Source organism: Prionailurus bengalensis, chromosome D2 (genome assembly GCF_016509475.1).
Source record: "Prionailurus bengalensis isolate Pbe53 chromosome D2, Fcat_Pben_1.1_paternal_pri, whole genome shotgun sequence".
Classification (NCBI taxonomy): Eukaryota; Metazoa; Chordata; class Mammalia; order Carnivora; family Felidae; genus Prionailurus; species Prionailurus bengalensis.
The window spans coordinates 53943400-53967839 of record NC_057351.1 but is presented as its reverse complement, the minus strand read 5'-3'; the positions used below and the strand labels follow the sequence as shown (position 1 = coordinate 53967839).

At 38.6% G+C, this 24440-nt stretch overlaps 1 protein-coding gene across 1 annotated transcript in view; it reads left to right on the top strand.

The window, feature by feature from the left end:
- Positions 1-24018, top strand: part of NOC3L (NOC3 like DNA replication regulator) — a 29767-nt gene extending 5749 nt beyond the window's left edge. The window contains exons 5-21 of the mRNA XM_043597019.1: positions 65-118; positions 2331-2461; positions 4276-4437; positions 4619-4712; positions 8218-8393; positions 8785-8913; positions 12874-13005; positions 14476-14556; positions 14873-14973; positions 17988-18060; positions 18146-18209; positions 18346-18417; positions 18990-19171; positions 19679-19807; positions 20729-20826; positions 23300-23384; positions 23692-24018. Coding sequence (XP_043452954.1) covers positions 65-118; positions 2331-2461; positions 4276-4437; positions 4619-4712; positions 8218-8393; positions 8785-8913; positions 12874-13005; positions 14476-14556; positions 14873-14973; positions 17988-18060; positions 18146-18209; positions 18346-18417; positions 18990-19171; positions 19679-19807; positions 20729-20826; positions 23300-23384; positions 23692-23823 — 1895 coding nt within the window. The 3' untranslated portion in view covers positions 23824-24018. The remainder of the gene's footprint in view (positions 1-64; positions 119-2330; positions 2462-4275; positions 4438-4618; positions 4713-8217; positions 8394-8784; positions 8914-12873; positions 13006-14475; positions 14557-14872; positions 14974-17987; positions 18061-18145; positions 18210-18345; positions 18418-18989; positions 19172-19678; positions 19808-20728; positions 20827-23299; positions 23385-23691) is intronic.
- Positions 24019-24440: the final 422 nt, after the last annotated feature.

Genomic DNA, 24440 nt, shown 5'->3' with positions numbered 1-24440 from the left:
TTCCTTTGTAGTTTTATCGCTGAAGTAAATTGTCACATTTTTAATGCACGTATTTTCCATGTAGTTACTGACAATAACCAAGATGAAGAGGATGAAGAAGAGATGGAACTTGAGGAAGGTAATGATGTGTCTTTATAATTACTAAATTGTTAATTGAGAATTACAGTTTTTTGCTTAATAGTAAATATGACTCAATTTTAGAAAAAGTCTGGAACTGTGCATTTTAGAGTACTGGTCATTTCAAAGTCATTTTGAGCATTTTCCCACTTGTTGAAAGTCTCACCTTGTGGAATTTTATTCTTTGTTGCTCTTTATTGTGGAAAATTTTATGCAGTTATGTTTGTAATGTCTAGGCATGCATGAAGAGTCTCATAAGTGATTACTGTTTGAATCCTTTTTAATTTCAAGTGAAAGACCTGCCTATAAATAATTATGAACTTTTAGCTTTAAATTAGAAATGATTCTATGGTATGAAACCATTTCACTTCTTTATTAGAGCAATTATCCTTATATGTGTCGGCTTTAGGCCTTTGAATGTGGGTTTCTAATAGCTAAGACCATTGCAATCAAAGTTAAACTGAAAGAACCTATTTTATTGTTTGAAATTCTCTGTTTAGAATTTGTGATAGAACAAGCTGGTTAAATTTTACCTTTGCTTAGCAAACCTCACGTATAGTGTAAAGGAGATAACAGGTCAACTGTTTAACTGTTTTCAGTCACACTTCCTAGGGTTACAGATTATGCTTGTGTGTTTGTTCAATCTAGTTCCCTAGGAATTTCTTTTCTAAAAGTGGACATATTTTCTGTAGTGCAGAGGACTGTATAGAGTTGAAAACAAGGCTGTACTTTTCTAAATTTTATTTTTTTTTAATTAATATTTTCTTTAGAGAGAATACAAGCATGGGAGAGGGACAAAGGGAGAGAGAAAGAGAGTCTTAAGCAGGCTCCATGCTCACTGCAACATGGGGCTTGATCCCATGACCCTGGAATCATGACCTGAGCTGAAATCAAGAGTTGGATGCCCAACTGACTGAGCCACCCAGGCGCCCTTCTGTACTTTTTTGAAAACTAAATCAGATTTCTTTTTCCTTTTTTTTTTTTTTTCCAACGTTTATTTATTTTTGGGACAGAGAGAGACAGAGCATGAACGGGCGAGGGGCAGTGAGAGAGGGAGACACAGAATCGGAAACAGGCTCCAGGCTCCGAGCCATCAGCCCAGAGCCCGACGCGGGGCTCGAACTCACGGACCGTGAGATCGTGACCTGGCTGAAGTCGGACGCTTAACCAACTGCGCCACCCAGGCGCCCCTCTTTTTCCTTTAATTAATAGGAATTATGCATAGTAGTTAAAAATATGGGCTCTCATGGGTCGCCTGGGTGGCTCAGTCAGTTAGGGTCTGACTTCAGTCCAGGTCACGATCTCACAGCTCTGTGCTGACAGCTTGAAGCCTGCTTCATATTCTGTGTCTCCATCTCTCTCTCTCTCTCTCTCTCTCTCTCTCTCTTTCTCTCTTTCTCTCTTTCTTTCTCTTTCTCTTTCTCTCCCCCCCTTCCCCCACTCACTCATGCTCTATCTCTCCTTCAAAAAAAAAAAAAAATGGGGCGGTTGGGTGGCTCTGTTGGTTGAGCATCCGATTTTGGCTCAGGTCATGATCTCACGATTCATGGGTTCGAGCCCTGCATCAGGATTTGTGCTGACAGCTCAGAGCCTGGAAGCCTTCCTTCTTCAGATTCTGTGTCTCCCTCTCTCTCTGCCCCTCCCCTGATCGTACTCTCTCTCTCAAAAACAAATAAACATAAAAAAAAAAATAATAAATTAAAAAAAAAAGAATATGGGCTCTCTAGTCAGACCACCGGGTTTGAATTCCATTTCTGCCAGGTTTATGAGTATAAGCAAATTACTGTCCCTTTGCCTCATTTTCTGTGTACAGAATGGGTATGATGATTGTACCTGCCTCATAAACTTTTTTTAAAGTTTATTTATTTATTTTGAGAGAGAGCGTATGTGGATAAGGGGCAGAGAGAGAGGGAGAGAAAGAGAGAGTTCCAGGCAGTCTCTGCAGTGCAGAGCCAGACACGAAGCTCAAACTCATAAACCATGAGATCATGACCTGAGCCAAAACCAAGAGTTGGTTGCTTAACTGACTGAGCCACCCAGGCGCCCCGCCTCATAGTATTTTTGAGAGGGTATGTAGTAATCTTGGCCCATGGCAAGTGTCCAATAAAAGCTATCATTATTATTGTGTATTACTATAAGAAAATTACTCTGTTGATGAACTTTCTTGGGTACTTGTAAATAAATGTTTAAGAGGGAAGCCTAATTTGTTTCAGAGATCATTGAAGATCCCATTCGAGAACTGACATTAGAAGAACATTTAATTGAGAGAAGGAAGAAACTACAGGAGAAGAAAATGCATATTGCAGCCTTGGCGTCTGCCATATTATCAGACCCAGAAAGTAATGTAAGTAGTGTTCATTTCTTTGGGCTTTTCATGTTAGATATGTTGTAAATATCTAATATCTTAAGATCCCTTTATTACCTGTAAGCACACACAAGAAGGGAAAGCATTAAAACACCGTGACTGCTGTGGTGCCTGCTTGGCTCAGTCAGTTAAGCATCCGACTTTGGCTCAGGACATGATCTCACAATCTGTGCCGACAGCTCAGAGCCTGGAGCCTGCTTCAGATTCTGTGTTTCCCTCTCTTTCTGTCCCTGCCTCACTCATGATTTGTCTCATTGTCTGTCTCTCTCAAAAATAAACATAAAAACAAAAAACACCACGGGGACTGAGGTGTAGAATAAGAGTAGGCAGAACTTTAGACTAATCCTACATCTGAACCTAATTTTTTCTGTAATCTTAGAAAAGCCACAAACTCTCTGAGTCTTATTTTCCTCCTCTCTAAATGAAGATATGGGGCTTAATATTGTAACTCTTAAAGTGGTACATGTAAAAATTAATTGGATGAGGGAGAAGGAACCTACTTGCAAATTTGTTTGACTGATTGGTAGAACTTGTAATAAGGAACATGCCTCACAAAAGTCAGGGAGATTAGTTCAGGAGTACTTGAAGTGGAAAATATTTTAGGTGAAATAGACCAGAGAGTTACAATGAATTATCAGTGGGCCATGGGAACAGTGGTGACGATGGTCATAGTTATAACATATGGACTCAAGAAACCTTGAGTACTGTTAGACTTTGGGTAAATCCTTTTACCCAAGACTCGTTTTCTTCATCTCTAAAAAGAAGATGGTACCTATTTTAAAACTTTGTTGTGAGGATGAAATAATCAAATATACATGAAGTCATGTAAAGTGGTACTATTATTCCTGTTATATTGGAGTCCCCAGCATCCTACTGTGAATTTGTTTATTGAACAATAAAGTAGATTATTTCCATTTGTAGCAAAAAATCTTCCATCTGGTTACATTTTGGAGTAGTACTTGTTTTTCTTTAAAAAAGTTGGGGGAAGACCTGGAGCAGAAATGGGGATGGAAATTTGGAATATTTCTCACCTGCGTGCTCTCATTTCATCATTATAAAACCATAAAGACAAGAACTGTTGATCTTATTTTACAGCTGAAAAATTGCATCTTAAAAAATTCAAGTGATTTGTTACAATTTTAAGAGGTGCTGGATTGGAACCTGGGTCTTCCAGGTCTGGAGCCCCACGCTCACACAAGTTAGGGATAGCAAATAGGTAGTAGCATATGTATCCTACTCCCTGCTGTGGCAGTCATTGCTAACCAAACAATGCTCCTTGTCAAGGTATCCAGCAGGCAATAGTAGTTTAGCAAAGCAAGCACATTCATTGAAACCAAGTTTTTACTTCTGTATTACTTCATACAAACGATTTTTGAAAGGGTCTTGTTGAAGCTGAAGTTAATGTGGACACATTATCTTTAATTCCTGATTAATTTGTGTAGATGTGATTAATATATTTGGTGTGTAACATTTTAATTTATTTCAAAAGGTGTTTTTAGGGAAACGGGACATACGCTTTAAGAAAACCCAATGAAAGAATTTCAAAGAAAAGGCAAATTAATAAATATAAACTATTTTTTAAGTCTGTCTCTTCTAACTACTTAACAAAAGTATGATTAGCCTTAGTGATTTATCTTTTGGTAATGTGAACAGTGTCTGGAGTTGCGTATGGCTTGACTAGACGCCATGAGTCATTGTGTGGATTCTATTTGTGCCAGATGTGAGGTGGTTGTCTTTTGTTCATAATTGTTTTGCTATGGTTACTCTGACCTTACAAGTTATTTCTTTAACAGATTAAAAAATTGAAAGAATTACGTTCCATGCTGATGGAACAGGATCCTGATGTGGCTGTTACTGTTCGAAAATTGGTGATAGTTTCCCTGATGGAGTTATTTAAAGATATCACTCCTTCATATAAAATACGACCCCTCACAGAGGCAGAGAAATCTACCAAGGTAATGCTGGATACAATTACTGCACAAAATAAGCTGGACATTTTGGGGAGCTGGAGATGGGAGAAATAGTTTGTTTTGTTTTTATAGGACTGGGTACATACCAGGCATTCATGTTTTGTGCTAATTTAAGGATTTTAATATCTTGATTTTAAAAAATGATTGGTCTTTTTGGTCTTTTCAGATTCGCAAAGAAACCCAAAAGTTAAGAGAATTTGAAGAAGGCCTGGTTAGCCAATATAAATTTTATTTGGAAAATCTGGAGCAAATGATTAAAGGTATGTTAATTTTATTTTTTAATTTTTAAAATTACATCCCAATTAGCATATAGTGCAACAGTGATTTCAGGAGTAGATTCCTTAATGCCCCTTACCCATTTAGCCCATCCTGCCTCCCACAACCCCTCCAGTAACCCTCAGTTTGTTCTCCATATTTATGAGTCTCTTCTGTTTTGTCCCCCTCCCTGTTTTTATGTTATTTTTGTTTCCCTTATGTTCATCTGTTTTGTCTCTTAAAGTCCTCATATGAGTGAAGTCATATGATTTTTGTCTGACTAATTTCACTTAGCATAATACCTTCCGGTTCCATCCACGTAGTTGCAAATGGCAAGATTTCATTCTTTTTGATTGCCGAGTAATACTCCATTGTGTGGATAGATAGATATGCCACATCTTCTTTATCCATTCATCCATCGACGGACATTTGGGCTCTTTACATACTTTGGCTATTGTTGATAGTGCTGCTATAAACATGGGGGTACATGTGTACCTTTGAAACAACACACCTGTATCCCTTGGATAGATGCCTAGTAGTGCAACTGCTGGGTCATAGGGTAGTTCTATTTTTAGTTTTTTGAGGAACCTCCATACTGTTTTCCAGAGTGGCTGCACCAGCTTGCGTTCCCAAAACATATTTTTAAAGTATGTAACATACTCAGCTTTGTTCAGGAAGGTGAGTTCTATATTCTGTGCTCTGTGGTGAGAGTCACTGTAGTGTATTGTCAAGAGCAGAGTCTAGAGTCTGATTTCTTGGGTTCAAATCCAGGCTCACCACTTGTTACCCATGTCATGGGCAGATCACTTAATCTCTGTGCTTCTGTTTTTCTGTTTATAAAATGGGAATAATAGTACTTCATAGGGTTGTTGTGAGAAGTAATTTATTACTAAAAGATGCTTTGAGCTGTGCCTGGCCTGTAAAGGCACTGTATTTGATCAGCTATTAGCGTTATTGTTGCTGCAGTCCTTTCCCTAGTGTTACAGGTTTTTTTTGAATTTGCGAATGGTTGGAATTTATTCTGCTGGCTTTTATTTGGAGAGGGTAGTTAGGGGAGAAGGGTGACTTGGAAGTGGATGAAATTAGTGCCTTGAAAATGGACTTAGAGGTCAGTCATACTGGATGATAAACTCTTCCCTCAAACCCTTATTCTCTTTCTCTTCAGAAAAGGAAGGGCATGGGAAAAATTGGAGCATGAATGGAGAAGGAATTCGGTTGCCTAAGCCAGGTGCTTTCACTTGAGTCATTTGGGCTCCTTCACTCAGTGCTGGGCCTACAGATCACCCCGATGCTGTCACAGCTGGAATGGGACTACTGAATCCTGTTGGCCCAGTAAGGACAGGGAGTATAGTGGAAGTAGGGGAGGGTGCCATAGATGTTGGTTCTATGCTCTGGCAGCCCAGCTGGAGCCTACTTAATAGCATATATTGTAAGGCCTGGGAACTTTATGTAGACCAGCATTGTCCAGTGGAAATGAGACACATATGTCATTTAAAAAAATGTGTAACCACACTTAAAAATAAAAGCAGTATGTAACCACACTAAAAAAAAAAAAAAGTAATAAGCTATACTATGTGTATATACAAATTATTTGAACGTGTAATCAATTCAAAAAATTTTTTTGTGAAGATTATTTGAGAGAGAGCACATGTACGCATGAGTGGGAGAGGGGCAGAGAGAAGGTGAGAGAGAGAATCCCAAGGTGCTGATAGGTGCTGTCAGCACAGAGGGTCTCGAACTCATGAACTGTGAGATCATGACCTGAGCCAAAACCAAGAGTTGGTTGCTTAAGTGACTAAGCCACTCAGGCGTCCCAACATGTAATAAATTTAAAAAATCAGTAAGGTATCTTAATTCTTTTTTGGGAACTAAGTTCAAAATCTGGTGCATATCTCACACAGCACATCTGAATTTGGACTGGCCACATTTCACGTACTCAATTGTCAAATGTGGCTAGTGGCCTCTGTATTGCACTATGCAGGTCTGGGCCTTTTCTGAGCAGCTTGAACCATTATGAAGTCCTCTTTTTTAAAAAATTTATTTATTTTTGAGAGAGCGAGCACAAGTGGGGGAGGGACAGAGAGAGAGGGAGACACAGAATCCAAAGCAGGCTCGGGGCTCCAGGCTCTGAGCAGTTAACACAGGGCCCGATGCAGGGCTTGAACCCATGAACTGCGAGATCCTGAACTGAGCTGAAGTCGGACACTCAACTGACTGAGCCACCCAGGCGCCCCTATGAAGTCATCTTTTTATGTTAAAAAAAACCGTGGTAAAATAGGTATAAAATTTATCATTGTAACTATTTTTAAAATGTATTGTGTGGTGGCATTAAGTAAATCCACAGTGTTGTACAACCATCACCACTATCCATCTCCAGAACTTTTCCATCTTCCCCAACTGAAATTTTGTGACTATTAAATATTAACTACCCATGTCCGCTTGCCTCCAGCCTGTGGCAGCCACCATTCTACTTCCTAATTTGAATTTAATGTGGATTTGACTTCTCTAGGAACCTCATAAATGAAATTATACAGTATTTGTCGTTTTGTGATGGGCTTATTTCACTTAGCATAATGTCTTCAAGATGATTGTAGCATGTGTCAAAATTTCCTCTCTTTTTAAGACTGAATAATATTGCGTTGTATATATATCTTTACCACATTTTGTTTATTCCTCCATTCATTATGAAGTCTCATCAGCTTTAAGTAGATAGAAGATATGGTTCTTAGGAATATGGCCTGTTTAAGGAAAACTCGTATATGTGAGAAGCAAGTTTAAAACAAAGGCACTATCATCCACACTGTCTTTCTTATCTCTGGTTGTATATGATGTAGAGGGAAGTGTTGAACCTACTCTAGAAAAAACAGCATATTTTTATTTTCAAGATGCTATGTTACAGTAGCAGGCTGAGTATGTATGTAGAAACTTCTAGAAAAGAGGTACTGTGAATCATTGGCTATTTTGAAGGAAAATTTAAATCTCTTCTGGCCCTCTTGGGTAAAGATATCACAGCATCAGCAAGAAGTCAGGAGAAATGATGTGTTGGATTCTCAGAATTTTTGGAACATGGAAGTGATTGGGGCTCAGAATCTGGAACTTGCTCATATTCACCAGCCAGTTAATAGATGACTAGGATTTGAACCCAGGCTTCTTGACTTGTAGTCTAGTGTTTTGGGGGAAGTCCGGTAGAGCCCATCCCAAGGATTCTTTTAAGGCATTCAGTTCCCTGTCTTCCCCTACCCCCTTTATCCCTGAGGTCTTTTTTCCCTAATAATACATCTTTTAATATGTATGGAAAGCCAAGGTTCTTAACATTATGTTAGAGTCAGACCATGGATGATGGCAGATAAATTTTAATGGTAACATTTATACTCGTGTCTCAGACACAATTCATTTAAGAATTTGTCCAGTGTATTGAGTTGTTGTGTTATTGCATATTACTGTAAAAGAAAGATAATTAGTTGAAGTTTAAATCAATGAGTGAAGTAACTACATTTATCTTTTGATCAGATTGGAAGCAAAGGAAACTGAAGAAAAGTAATGTAGTTTCCTTAAAGGCATACAAAGGACTGGCCGAAGTGGCTGTGAAGAGCCTGTGCGAGCTGTTGGTGGCGCTGTCTCATTTCAACTTTCACAACAACATCATTGTACTGATTGTCCCTCTCATGAATGACATGTCAAAATCGGTGGGTTGCTTTAAGTGATTGTTGTTGTTGGCTTTGTGATGATTATTATTTTTTCTCTTTCAGAATTCTTTTGGAGTTACGATTTATTGCTAACATAGGGTCACTTTGTTAAACACTGTGTCTAAGAAAATTCTTTGAACAGAAATATAGTGTGGTGGTTCTGAGCAGGAGGCTGGTCTGCCCTCTGGGGATCATTAGGCCGCGTCTGCTCACAGTTTGTCACAACTGCCTGCCGTGGCTACTGCTGGCATCTAGCGGGTCAGGGCTGGGGCACTTCTAAACACCCCACAATGCACAGGACAGCCCCCCATAGTGAAGAATCGTCCGGCCTAAAGTGTCAGTGGTGCCAAAGTTGAGAAACGCTGGCTGAGTGTAACATTTTATTTTTCAGATATCTGAAATGTGTTGTGAGGCAGTAAAGAAACTGTTTAAACAAGATAAATTAGGCCAAGCTTCCCTTGGTGTAATTAAAGTGATTTCTGGTTTTGTGAAGGGCAGAAATTATGAAGTTAGACCAGAGGTAAGCCTTTCTTTTCTTCGCATTTTGTTTTTAAATTACAACAGTTAATGAAGAATTTGTAGAAGTGTATAAAGTAGAAAACTCACCAGTTACCAGGTGTAACTACTCTTAACAATTTGGTATGTATTCTTCTAGATGTTTTTCTATATAGATATAAACATATCTGCTTGTTTATATGTATTTTTGCCATCCATGGAAGAACGTTCTCGATCCCAAGATTATAGATTCTGTCCGTCCAGAAGAGTGTTAATTTTTATATTTAAACATTTAATCCATCTGACATCTTTATGTGTGTGGATGGTATGATTGCAGATCTGATACATATATACTTCTTGAAATGGATAGCCAGTTATTCCAATACCACTTCCCTTTTGCTACTGATATAAATGCTGCGTTTATTTTACATTAAATCTCTACACAAAATTTTATTTCTCAACTTTCTGTTCTGTTGATTCAGTAAATCCCCTACATGTAACATACTGCTTTTAGTAACCGGAGCTTTATATTTATCGTATATAGTATACAGTTCATCTGTAGGATGGTACTGATCAAAATGGGCATTACTGATAAAAGGCACGGACCTTTTTTTCCTCCAGAATATTTTAAATTACTTTCATGTATTATTTTAAATGGAATTTAGAATGAAGGTTGTTTTTTTTTTGTTTTTTTGTTTTTTTTTTTGCTTCCTTTTCCTGAAATAGTCTACACAGAATCTGATTGGAACTGATTCAAAGTGTAGATTAGTTTGGGAGAATTAAAATAGTTAAAGAATCAGTTTTTTTTCTATTTACGAATATGTATCTTGCCATTTATTTAAGGCTTCTTTTATGTCCTTAACTGAAATTTTATAGTTGTCTTCATTTGGGTCTTAGATATTTTTATTAACTTCATTTTTAGTCCTATAGTTTTGATTGTTAAACTGATGTTTTCTAGAACTGTTTTATTCCCTAATTTTAAGTCTTTCTTTGCTGTCTAATCCCTTTCATTTCTCAGAGCTGATAATTTTAGTTGGACAGCTAAAATAAATATTGGGCTTAAATACTCAGAACTGTAGAGTGATCAGATACTAAGACTTGAACATGAAACTTGCCCATAGGGAAACACTTCCATTTTAGTGATGCTGTAATATAAACCACATCCTTTAATTTGTTGGGTGTTTGTTTTTGTTTTTTGTATTTTTTTGTATATATTTAGGTTGTATGATGTGATTTTCTTTTTTTTAAGATTACACGACATGATGATTTAGTATACTGTATGTTGTGAAATGATTACCACAGTCGAGTTAATTAACACATCTGTAGTCTCTTAATCTTTTTTTGTGAGGAGAATACTAAAGATTTACTCTTAGTAAATTTCAAATTATACAATATTATTAACTATAATTACTGTGCTGTAAATTAGATCCTCAGAGCTTACTCATAACTGAAAGTTTGTATCCTTTGACATTTCCTCACTTCCCCCATTTCCTGGCAACAGCTGTTTTTAGTACGCATTTGACTTTTTTTAGATTCCACATATAAGTAAGAGCATACAGTATTTGTTTTACCATGTCTGGCTTAATTCCCTTAGTGTGATGTCCTCTGGGTTCATCCCTGTGGTGACAACTGTCAGGATCCTTTTTAGTGGATGAGTAACGTTTTATTGTATGTATATGGCACAGTTTGTATATTCATTGATCTGTTAGTGGACATATAGGCTGTTTCCATATCTTCGCTGCATGTTGTGAGTAATGCTGCAGTGAACATGGGGGTGCAGATATCTCTTTGAGATACTGATTTCATTTCCTTTGGATATGTCCCCAGAAGTGGGATTGCTGGATCATAGGATAATTCTGTTTTAATTTTTTGAGGAGTTTCCATGCTGTTTTCCATGGCTGTACCAATTTGCATTCCTGTCAGTAGTATACCAGGGTTTCCTTTTCTTCATGTCCTAATACTTGTTTTCTCTTATCTTTTTTTTTTTAAGTTTATTTAAGTAATCTCTACGCCTAATGTGGGGCTCAAACTCGACCCCGAGATCCAGAGGTGCATGTTCCTCTGAATGAGCCAGCCAGGTGCCCCTATTAGCTTTTTGATAATAGCCATTGTAACTGGTGTGAGGTGATATTTCATTGTGGTTTTGGATTGCGATGATTAGTGCTGTTGACCACCTTTTCATATGTCTGCTGGGCATTTGTTGTATGTCTTCTTTGGAAACTGGTCTTTTGCCTATTGTTTAACTCGGGTATTTGTTTTTTGCTGTTGAGTTGTAGGAGTTTCTTGTATATTTTGGATATTAACTCCTTGTTAGATAGGTGGCTTACAGGTATTTTCCCCCATTCAGTAGGTTGCCTTTTCATTTTGTTGATGGTTTCTTTTGACTGCAGGAAATGTTTCGTTTAATGTAGTCCCACTTGTTTATTTTTGCTTTTCTTGCCTGTGCTTTTTGGTCTCTTATCCAAAAAACTCATTGCTGGGACCAATGCCAAGGAGCTTTTCCCTTATGTTTTTTTCTGGGAGTCTTATGGTTTCAGGCCTTATTTTTAAGTCTTTACTCCATTTCAAGTTAATTTTTGTGAGTGGTGTAAGACAGGGCTCCAGTTTTCATTCTTTTGCATGTGGATGTCCAGTTTTCTCAACACTGTTTATTGAATAGACTGTCCTTTCTTCGTTGTGTATTCTTGGTGCCCATCTTTTAAAGTTGATCATCTTTAGGGGTGCCTGGGTGGCTCAGTTGGTTAAGCGTCCAACTTTGGCTCAGGTCATGATCTCACGGTTTGTGAGTTTGAGCCCTGCGTCGGGCTCTGTGCTGACAGCTCAGAGCCTGGAGCCTGCTTCATATTCCGTGTCTCCCTCTCTCTCTCTGCCCCTCTTGCACTCTGTCTATCTCAAAAATAAAAACATTAAAAAAAAGTTTTTAACAGAAGTTGACCATCTTTAATGTGGAGTTACTTTATTTTTTATTTGTGAGCAGGTAGAATACCTACAGAATACTCCAACTGATCTTTCTGATACCTGGGATGACTTCATGTTCACTGCTTTTCTTTCTTGTTTCCATTCTATGCTGTAAACTGAAATACTTTGCTTTCTTACAAATGTACCTATTGGAACATTGGAATAAAACCTATAGTTCTCAAGTGTTTTTCCAGGAATGCTGCTGTGACTGCAGGAAGTCAGGAGAGTGTTTTCTTCCAGAGAAAATTAGGATTTTGAACCCCTTTTGTCTTTGTGTTTGGATGGTTGCTGTAGTACACAAAACACCAATTACCAAATTTCTGGATTTTTTGAATGGCTTAAGGTAGTAGTTTGCGGACCCTAGATGAGCATCAGCTGGGAATTAGAAATACAAATTCTAGGGCCCCACTCCAGACTTAGTGAATCAGAAACTCGGAATGGAGCCCAGCTGTTTGTGTTTTAAGTCTTCCAGATGATTCTTATGTTTGCTGAATTTGGAGACCCATTGGCTTAAAGGAAAATAACTAGTCTTAAAATTAATAACATTGGTCTACATGTTTTTTGTTTTGTTTTTAATGGGGGGCAGGAAGCTGAAGATTAGAACTGTTTACTACAAAATGGAGGCTGGTTTGGCAAATTAAAGTTGGTTTAGAAATATGTAATTTATATCCTTTCCTCCCATACTGGCCCATACCTTTTTCTGGCCTATCTACTGGTTGTACTCCTATCGACTGATCCTAGGTGATATGTTCTCTCTTCCTTATACTTCTTACACTGAATACTAATAATGTTATGTGTATTTAGCCAAATACTGCGTCCTTTTAAAGACACAAATTGCCAAATATGTTTAGCAATAACATGATAGTATTTTGTATGAAATGTGATAAAAGATGTATCAGAGTTTGTTTGTTTGTTTGTTTGTTTGTTTGTACAAAGGAAGGAATTAACATTGTTAAATGCTTTTCTGTATAAAGGTTTTGAGGGCGATATGAATATTAAGCTGTATATTGTGTTTTCTTCATATTAGATGTTAAAAACATTCTTGTGCTTAAGAATCAAGGAAGTAGAAGTGAAAAAAGATACAGAGGACATTAATAAACCAAAAAAGTTCATGACTTTCAAGGAAAAGAGAAAAACTCTTTCAAGAATGCAGAGAAAGGTTTGCTTGATTTCCTTTTTTGTTTGATTTGAGATTAAAATCATAATGTAGGCACAGGAAGAGATCATAGTTAAATATAGATGTGTTAAAACCTAATGTTTAGAGAATTTTATTTTTTCTACTTCTTGTAAAGAAATGTCTTATTGAATTAACTAAAGTAACAGTTCACTGGCAAAAAGAGCAGTAGCTGAAGAAATTTCCTTGCCGTGCTGGCTTTTATTTTTTTGCTCTTTAGAGGGTCTTAGATTCATTGTGATACACAGATCCCTTCCTTGGCAGAAAGGTGACATTCATGTAAAGTTGGCAACAGAGTGGATTTTTGTTAATTGAACCACGTTTCTTTATTGGCTTGTATTTGAAACCTAGGTTGAAATTCCAGCCCCTTGTTTATTTAGTATGAGACCTTAGTAACTTCTTTTTTTATCATTATTATTTTGACAAATGGAGCTAGTAATAGCACCTACCTCGTGGGTCACTCTGCACTTTAATAAGATAATGTATGTAAAGCACTTAGCAAGTGTGTAACGCTGGGCATACTTTATAAACTTTAATTACCACCACCACCACCATTGTTATCATTATTGTTTCTCAGAACATTTCTAAACAGTTTATTAGGGTTATCAAATTGCTTATAAAAACAAAACATTTTCAGGGATATCCGTCTTTGGATGTGTCTAATAAATTGTGAAAAAGGACAGAAGTACAAAAATAGACTTAATAATTGTAAACAAATGAAGGTAAGTATTTTAATTGTTTGTACCATACTATTCTAATATAACTCGGAATCCGTGTTAGGAATAGCATGTATGTAGCTGTGGTGGGGAAACAAAAGATCCACTAAGAACATGGCCGTTAACTCTGCATGCAGGAAGGAAACTCTTCTCAGTCAGTCCCCCTGCGTCTCACACAGCTTAGCAACCATTGTTTGCTGCTCTTAGAGCATAAGGAAGTGGAAAAAACTGATATTTTGTTGAATTTCTATATAGTATCTGGTTTTATGCATTGTATGTCAATGTGTCTAGGGGTATTGCTAATGACTTGTTTCCATGTTACAGATGATTTAATAGTAAGAATTATTCTGGGCTCAGTGTGTTCTTCCCTTTTTTTCCTCTTTTGAGAAAATGTAAATCGTGGAAAACTACAGAGAGTGGCATATCCCATGTGTCTACCATTCACAAGGAGCAAATGTAGTAGACTTACTTCACTTTTGTTCTTGAAAAGAAACCATTAGTGATAGAGTTAGCATCCCCTTTGCTCCTCTCCCCAGTCTTGTTCTGCCTTCCTCTCAGGAGGCAGCCACTGTCCTGAGCTTGGTTTGCGTATGCTTCTTCTCCAGGTCTGTGTAATTGTGCTTATATCTGTGTTCTAGGGTATGTCTTTCAGAATATTTACATATATATGCCTCTCTGAAGCTTGCTTTTTCACTCAGCGCTATATACTCTTACTTATTCTTTCCCTGTTTCTTTCCAGTGGAAGAAAGCAGAAGAGAAATTGGAGAGAGAGCTTCTAGAAGCAGAAGCTTCAGAGAGCACTGAGAAAAAACTTAAACTGGTAGGCAGTTCCACATTCTCTCATGCTTGTAAAATGTTTTGTTAAAGGGTTTTAACTGGAGATTATTGTTTCAATTTGTGGTAGTATAATCTTGGTTTATTTGATGAGGCTTCCGTATGCAAGAAACTGGCATGATCATTGCTGGTCTTAGGAGATCTCAGGGTGTGTACCTTCATTCTGTTTTGAAGCTCCTAAGATTGGATTGTGGAGAGGGTTAGGAAGGGACAAAAAAGGTTTAACTTTGAAAGTCATCTTTCTGGTAACTCAGGAGAAAATATACAACGTTATACTAAAGTCATTTTGTTTCTTCTGCCAGCACACAGAAACTTTGAATATTGTGTTTGTAACCTACTTCAGAATATTGAAGAAGGCCCAGAGGTCACCTCTCCTGCCAGCAGTTCTAGAAGGTCTTGCCAAGTAAGGGCTGTGTAGGTTGAAACCTTTTAGATTCTTTCTAAACCAAAAAAAGCATGAACCTTAAACAAGGTTCACTAATGATGACCCCATGACCTTCTCCGTTCTCTCATTCTTTGTCACCAGCCTTTCCTTGAAACTGTTCGTAACATTTTTTAGTTTTCTCATCTCAAACCTTTTATTTTTTGAATCTCCTTCAGTAATTCCTTCCTTCTGCTTATTAAGTTCTGGGCGTCCAAAAGTTTATCTCACAGTTCTTTTGTTCCTTTCGCACTGTGGTCAGTTATCCACTGTCAGAGTTTTGAGTGGTCCGTGCAGGCAACTTTTAAGTCTGTTCTAACCCTGCTTGCACCTCATTTCTCGAGTCCTGTCTACTCTTCCTGCAGAGAGAGAGCTTTTGGTATATTCTAGTGAACCTGTTGGGGGATATGAGCTAGAATAATGGTCGTTGTGATGGATTTCCGGTTATTTGAGGTAGTATCCTATAGAACAGTGCAATAGAAATATAATGTGAACTAGGTATGTAATTTAAAGTGTTCAGTTAGCCACATTAAAAAAGTAAAAAGGAATTGGTGAAATTAATTTTGATATATTTTATTGAATCAAGTTATCTAAAATATTTTGACATATATTCAGTATTATTAAGGAGTTATTTAATATTCTTTTTTCTTCCATAAAATCTTCAAAAACTGATGTGTATTTTACACTTACAGCATATCTCAACTTGGACTAGCCCCATTTAAAATTTTTTTTTTTTTTAATGTTTATTTATTTTTGAGACAGAGAGAGACAGAGCATGAATGGGGGAGGGGCAGAGAGAGAGGGAGACACAGAATCGGAAGCAGGCTCCAGGCTCTGAGCCTCAGCCCAGAGCCTGACGCGGGGCTCGAACTCACGAACCGTGAGATCGTGACCTGAGCCGAAGTCGGACGCTCAACCGACTGAGCCACCCAGGCGCCCTGTACTAGCCCCATTTTAAGTGCCTAATAGCTACATGTGGCTAGTGGCTGTCATTGGACAGCACAGCTTCAGAAATAGGACTGATGGTTGGAAAATAGAGAAGAAGCAAGTTCTGTTTAGTAGAAGACATTACTTTTTTTTTTTTTTTTTTTTTTTTACTGTTTGTTTATTTTTGAGAGAGAGACAGACACACACAGAGTGTGAGTGGGGGAGAGGCAGAGAAAGGGAGACCTAGAATATGAAGCAGACTCCAGGTTCCAAGCTGTCAGCACAGAGCCTGATGTGGGGCTTGACACCACAAACTGCAAGATCGGACTGACTGAGCCACCCAGGCACCCCCATAAAGACATTACTTTCTAATGACTGGAGCTATTTGACAGTGGGATTATAAAATTGGGCCTTGTTATTAAAGGATTCAAAGAGAGGGCCTGCTGTTTGTTTTTCAGTGACCAATTGCTTTATTTAAAAAAGTTTTTAGTTATACTTACGTTAAAAATTCAAGTGATGCAGGGTCACCTGGGTGGCTCAGTCAGTTAAGCATCTGACTTTGGTTCAGGTCATGATCTCATGGTTTGTGAGTTCAAGCCTTGCATCGGGGTCTGTGCTGACAGGTCGGAGCCTGTAGCCTGCTTTGGAATCTGCGTCTTCCTCTCTCTGCCCCTTCCCCACTCACACTCTGGGTCTCTCTCTCCTCAAAAATAAATAAACACTTAAAAATTTTTTTAAAAATTCAAATGGTGCAGAAGAATATAAAATTAAAAATACAGGGTCACCTGGGTGGCTCATTCGGTTGAAGGTCCGACTTTGGCATATCTCATGGTTTGTGAGTTTGAGCCCTGCATCAGGCTTTATGCTGGCAGTGCGGAGCGCGCTTGGGATTCTTGGCTTTCTCTCCTCTCTCTGCCCCTCCCTTTGCCCCTCCCTCTCTCATGCTTTCTCTCTCTCAAGTTAATGAACTTAAAAAAAAAATTACAAGTTCCCTATATCCCTGTATATATTTTCCCTATATATATATTCCTATATATATATATCCCTATACATGTGTGTGTGTGTGTGTGTATGTGTGTGTTGGTCTGTTTTCTGTCACACAGATGGAATCATACTATATGTAATGTTTCATAACTTTTCTTTTTTGATAAAATGGTTACTCTGGGTATCTGTCCATGTTGGCATGACTATATCCAACTTTTTTTTTTTCTTTACATTTATAATACTTCATCTTATGAATCAATAATACGTTTATTTGACCAGTCCCCTATGCTGCATTGGAAATACCTTCATGCCCTCATGTGCATATATTGCCAGGTCAAAGGGTCTGCTTATTTTAAATTTTGATAAATATTGCCCAGTTGCTTCCCAAAAAGATTGTACTAGCACAGAGGGAATGTATCACTTCTAAGATTTATATAATGTCAAAGGCTCTTGCACTAATACTGAAGAGATATCTTGACTTTTAAGTACTTTAGTGCCTAGTATTTTATAGTGTACAGAGTGCTCTCACATTTAGTAGATCAGATGATTCTTCCTCTATTATTCTATTGAGTGATTTCAGTTATTTCTAGAAATAGAGTTCCAGGACTGTAAGTGACTTACCTAGGATTGAATAGGTAATTAATTGCAGAGCCTGGACTAGATACTAGACCCAGTATTCTCTCATTTTGTTTTTTGAGGTTTTCGTAGGATCCATATTCCTATAAATAACAGATTTCTTTCCCTTTTCCCGCTCCCCATTTTCCTAGAACCTGATGCTCCTGGCCCTTTTATGAGTTAGAACAGCATGGAGTACTTTCCTTGGGTAGTTGTTTGTTCTTGTTTCATAGGGCAGAAGTATTTCTGAAATATTTTCAGTTTGTTTAGTGCCTCATCTATTTTATGCTGGGTGTTGTCAAAAAGACCAATTTGAGTTAATGAAAAACATCAATAATCACCACCGTCTCCATTGTGAAAAACGTTGAACTAAGGAATATTAAAAATATGGTTTTAAAGTCAAATTTAATTTCTGGCTGTTTTATTTCTCTTTTTAGGTCACCCATTAACTAAACTCTGTTTGATTCTAGGTTTGCTCACCTTATAAATGTCGAGTTTTTTGATGATTTATTAGTAGTACTGCATACTCTCATTGAATCTGGTGTAAGTAACTCTGTTAATGAATTACTTTTTAAGATATAAATGGTAATTATTATTCTTAATGTCCCCTTTCTCCCTTTTTTCCAAGGACCTGAGCTATCAAGAAAGCCTTCACTGTGTCCAGACTGCTTTTCATATTCTTTCTGGTCAAGGTAAGATAATTTTCTTTACTTTGGGAGGCTGTAACATACTTAGTTGTTGTTTGTTATAATTTCAAAGGTGACATTCTGAATATTAATCCTTTGGAGGCTATAAAATACCTAATTGTTGCTTGTTATAATTTCAAAGGTGACGTTCTGAATATTGATCCAATGAAATTCTATACACATCTATATAAAACACTGTTCAAGTTACATGCAGGTATGTACATTTATATATTGTGTGGTTTTTTTCTTAATCTTTTTTTTTTTAAGTTTATTTATTTATTTATTTATTTTGAAAGAGCAGAGGAGGGGCAGAGAGAGAATCCCAAGCAGGCTCTGCATGGTCAGCACAGAGCCCGACGTGGGGCTGGAACTCATGAACTGTGATATCATGACCTGAGCCAAAATCAAGAGCCAGACACTTAACTGACTGAGCCACCCAGATGTCCCTATGTATTGTGTTTTTAATAAATACTTACCTTTTAAGAATATATTGTGGCTGGTATTATAGTCCATGAGAAATGAAAAATCAAAATTGGCATATAAAATGGTGGCCTGCTGGTGTCACACATCTGTGTTTAACCTTATGTAGAAGTTGGAGAGAGCATCTGGAATTGACTGGAGATGTGGTACAACCACCGCATTTCCTGAGCAGTCTGGCCCTACTTCGTTAGGGAAATGATTTGGGACAGGTGATGACAGTTCATCTTGGGTTTTTCTGGAGTGCAGTGAAGTTTTGCAATGAAAAAGCAACGGGAACAGGCCTGACGGGTGTATCTGCTGTCGTAGGTGCTACCAACGAAGGCGTTGAGATTGTACTCCAGTGCCTTGACGTCATGCTAACTAAGCGCAGAAAGCAAGTTTCTCAGCAGAGAGCCCTTGCCTTCATCAAGCGTCTTTGTACCCTCGCTCTTCATGTTCTTCCAAATTCAAGCATTGGCATTTTAGCAACTAACAGAATATTAATGCATGTAAGTAGCCATGCAGACAAATGAGTAGAGCTAAGCTTTGCTGTGTGCAACAACAGTGCTGTCTTGTTTGCATCTTTCTCCCCATTTACATTACTACTGTACTACTGTAATAACAGCAAAATGGCAAAATCCAGCGAGAAAAGAAGTACATAAAATTACAAAAGGAAAGCATTCTCACCCCTCTTGACACTCTTCAGAGATAACTTATTTTTATCATTTGGTGGGTCCTTCCAGCAGACACTTTCATTCGTATATAAACACGCCACATGCACACAGACAACACAGCTTTTTTATAGTGTACATTATTGTTCTGCGTGTTTTCTTTAAACACTGTTGATGGACACATTTTTGTGTCCGTACAAATGTAGCTGTAAAGTACATGTTCTTATAGCTCTTCTATAAGCATAAAATCAAAATAAATTTCAATACAGAGAAAAGTACAGAACCCCAATAACATTCTTTACTAAGACTAATTTCATTAGTTCTTTTTATGTGACATTTTTGCAGACTTTCCCAAAAACAGATTTGTTGCTTGACAATGAATCTCAGGGAAGTGGGGTTTTCCTTCCTGAACTGGATGAACCTGAGTACTGTAACGCCCAGAACACGGCTCTTTGGGAATTGCATGCACTCCGGGTAAGAATGGCCTTTTTTCATGTGATCAGTGTTTTTCAGTGTTTCCCCAAGTAGTTACTATTGCCAGAGTCCTCTGTATATTTTGTTCTGGCATGGCCTTTTGTAGAATTTCTGTTTTTCAATTTTTAAAAATTTTTTTTAATGTTTATTTTTGAGAGAGAGAGAGCACGCACGCGAGAGAGTGCGCAAGCAGGGGATGAGCAGAGAGAGAGAGGGAGACACAGAATCTGAAGCAGGCTCCAGGCTCTGAGTTGTCAGCATAGAGCCTGATGAGGGGCTCGAACTCACGGAACACGAGATCATGACCTAGCTGAAGTCGGCCACTTAACTGACTGAGCCACCCAGGCGCCCCTAGGATTCCTGTTTTAATAGTCTACATTTCACTTTGCTCTTACTATTCTTTAAGATGTTGAGGTACATTTTCTAAGGAAGCAGAAAATGACAGTTTGGGGGTGTGGTTTAGAAGGTTTACTGCAGTCTTTCCCCAACACTATTCAGAACGGAAGGTCTATATTGGGTCCGACCTGAGGAGACTCTGACATCACCCCAGTTTCAAGAGGGCCGCACTGTGTTGTGATCTCATGGTGCAGATGCATAGGAGGAGGCTTGGAGCAAGATGTTTCAGGAAACCTGTTGTAAACGAACTTTTTTCACTCTAGAAGAGAAATTGCTTTTTGATTTTTTGTTTTCATACTGTAAAAGCAAGACTAAGGTATGTCAGTGGTAACTTGGTCATCAAACAGATTTATGTTGTCCTCTGAGCAAAGAGAATATTTTTTCTGTTGGGATGTGCTTATTGTGAATTACATATATATATGATTTAAAAAATAGTGTTTATTAAGGAAAATCTTCACTGCAGCTAGTGCTATAATTTATATAAAGTACTGACCTGTGCAAAACGTGGTTGTTCTTGCCCTTCAGAGACATTACCATCCCATTGTGCAGAGATTTGCAGCTCACCTGATCGCTGGAGCACCTTCTGAAGGCTCGGAAGCGCTCAAACCAGAGTTGAGCCGGAGGTATTTAGTAGTCAGCACTGCCTTTTTATCAGACTACACATTGCAGTCGAGTGCTCTTTCTTATGAGAAGTCTGCTCTATAAAGTAATAGATTTTCAAATACAAAGTGCCAGTTGATGGGGATTTGGTCTCACTTCATATTTCTGAATTGTTCCAAGGAGAAAACATGTCGCCTGTGGGTTTTGTTAGTTCGTTTTTTGTAATCAGTTAACATTTTTTTTGGTTCTAAAAAGTTTCACATGGGGCGCCTAGGTGGCTCAGTTGGTTGAGCGTCTGACTCTTGATTTCAGCTCAGGTCATGATCCCAGGGTCATGATGTCGGGCTCCGCACTGAGCATGGAGCCTGCTTAAGATTCTCATTCTCCGTCTGCCCCTCTCCCCACTCACACTCTCTGTCTCTCTCTGTCTCTCTCTGTCTCTCTCTCTCTCTCTCGTCTCTCTCTCTCTCTCTCTCTAAAAAAAAGAAGTTTCGCACATCCAGGTAAGTAGAATAGTGAAAATACATGCCTGACGCACATTATAGGTAATGCCATACTTGCTCTATGAGAAGATCCATGAGTCCAACCGCAGAGAGATTCCTTTTCTTTCTGCCCCCTCCTGGCTGGTCCTGCTAGGGCCAGAAAGGGAGAAATGAGAGAAAAGAAGTGCTTTGTGACACTGGCACTCAAGCGGGGCGGCAGTTTCTCTCGTGCACCTCACGGTCATCTCTGTGTAGTGTGTCGTGACCTGCCGCCACTCCCAGCATTCGTCGTGCACTCCAGATGGGGAGTAGGGTTCTGCCAGGAGAAGTTGCTTTTCCAGCTTCTTACTCTGAAAAATTTCGAAGTACAGAAAAGTTGAAAAAAATATTACCTCTTTCCCTACAAAATTAGGCAATACTTGAATTATAAGAAAATAAGACATAAAAGATGCCTTTGTAATATACCCACCACTCAGAATTAATATTTTGCTATAAATTTTTCTCATTTGCAGCCCACTGGTTTCTTTAATTTGGAGATCACAGACAAATGATCAGGAGGTCAGCAGACTGATGTTCTGGCCTCTTCACAGTTTAAACAAAAATGGAATTATTTGCTATATTTTAAATATTAGAGGAATTCACCTAAAAATAAAATTTCCAGCTCCTTGAAGTACTGGGAGATTTGGCAAAATAGATCTGTATTTTTACATGGCAGAAATCAGCTGCTTCCTCCCTTCTAAATGAGACATAAACTCTGTAGTTTTCCATGAATGCTTTTCCCTCTGGGTAGACTAAAGATAACTTTTGGTCTTATTAAATGATAAAGTGGCCGTTTGCTTTTTTTTTCCCTCATACTTCCCACCTGTCCTCCAGCCTTGTTTTTTATTTTTAATTTTATTTTTAATGTTTATTTGTTTTTGAGAGAGAGAGAGACTGAGCATGAGCTGGGGAGGGGCAGACACAGGATTGGAAGCAGGCTCCAGGCTCTGAGCTGTCAGCACCAAGCCTGATGTGGGGCTCGAATTCACAGTCTGCGAGATCATGAGCTGAGCAGAAGTTGGATGCTTAACCCACCGAGCCACCGAGGCACCCCAGTTTTTATTTTTTTTAAAGTTTATTTCGAAAGAGAGAGAACGAATGGGCGAGGGGCAGAGAGATGGGAATGGACAGAGGGTCCGAAGTGGGCTCTGCTGACAAGCAGAGAGTCTGATGTGAGGCTCCAACTCATGCATCTTGGGATCATGACCTGAGCTGAAGTTGGATGCTCAACTGACGGAGCCACCCAAGTGCCCCCAGCCTTTTCTAAAAGGGAGAGAAAGGAGAAAACAATTATTTGTCAGTTTTCTTATTCATGTTCCTTTTATGGCATGTTTTTGTCAGAGACTTTGAACGTTTGCCTCATTTGTGCCAGAAATGTCCTTCTCTGGAGGAAGACGAAGGGTGGGTTTATCCCAAAAGCTTGAGAAAGGAGACTCCTGGTGGTCTTGCCCTGGAGGGTGGAGCTTGGGATGGGACTGTTGCAGGCCCTTCCCAATCTCCTTCAGAGAATGTAAACCAACCCCAAATCAGTAAGCATTCATGGACAGCCATGGGTATGGACATTTAATCTAGGCCAGTAACTGAAAGATTGAGCTGTTTGAAAGCAATGGAGGGTAACACTGTGCTTCACTTCTCTGGACCCCCATGACTTAGTTGCATATTGTTCACGTAACTGTGGTTGAGTTGGGATTTGATCACATTGAGCTGGAGGTCTTCTGCTCGGCCTTGTCTTTTGTCCAGCCTTGTATTTCTCAATGCACACCAGACCTCTCTGAGGTGGATTTAGTTGGATAACATTGTCATTACATGGGAATTTAGGGTTTATTTTACATGAGTTTGTTGGTTTTAAGAGCAAAATTAGGTTGTCCCTCACTATATGGGTTTAGAATAATGCGTGCTTCTCTTTGGGTACAGTCTAATTATTTTCAAGTTACACGGGTATGGTGATGTCTTTACATTTCTTCTGTGATTATAGATCTGCTACAGAACTTTTTGAGACTTACAGCATGGCTGCAATGACATTCAATCCTCCTGTTCAGTCTTCAAGTTCCAAAAGGAAGGTATGTGATACTTTTCATGTTTTTTTAAAAGATGAAATAAAAACTAAGGATGTCTCTTATTAACTGATTCCAACTTGCTTGTGTTATAGGTACTTTTTTTTCCTCTCATGTTTATTAGGAGTTGATGGTAGGCTGGATCTGTGGGGTTGGGATTCTGTGGAGACAGTCCTGAGACCGTTTTGTTCAGTACAGGAGATGTCCAAGACCCGGCACATGTTGGCTTGGGGTCAGGTGTCACCATTTTTAATATTGCTCACAGCTTGGCTTTTAGAACTTTTAATATGAGTTACTTTTAATATTTTTGCAGGATGAAGTTTTACAAGGGGATGCATTTTTGAATGAAGATTTAAATCAACTAATCAAAAGACATTGCAGTGAAGTCGCTACTCACTTGCCTCTGGATTTCAGCAGATATTCGACCACATCACTGCGGAGGTAGAAGAGTGAAGTGTCCATGGGCTTTCTTGCATATTTGTGTTTGTTTAGATGCACATAGAGACATATTGTTAATTTAGGACATTCTCTTTACATAAGGGAAGCTTCCTAAGAAAATTAACAGAGGTGGAAGAGTTACCCTTTGCATGGCACAGGGTTCTGCCCAGATTCTGAAAATGTCATTAAGAAAGGAGAATTGCGGGGCGCCTGGGTGGCGCAGTCGGTTAAGCGTCCGACTTCAGCCAGGTCACGATCTTGCGGTCCGTGAGTTCGAGCCCCGCGTCGGGCTCTGGGCTGATGGCTCGGAGCCTGGAGCCTGTTTCCGATTCTGTGTCTCCCTCTCTCTCTGCCCCTCCCTCGTTCATGCTCTCTCTCTCTCTGTCCCAAAAATAAATAAACGTTGAAAAAAAATATTTAAAAAAAAAAAAAAAAGAAAGGAGAATTGAGAGCCCCCTACCCCCATATTTGGAAGTTTCTTAATGATGTTGCCTTTTTAAAACTTAATATACATCTTAAGTTATAGTTAAAAAAAAAATCTTTGAAGTGAACTTAATTGAGTTACAGTTGCTAGATTAAAATGAGGGCTTAGAGTGCAGAAAAATCAAGACCATGAGATTGCTT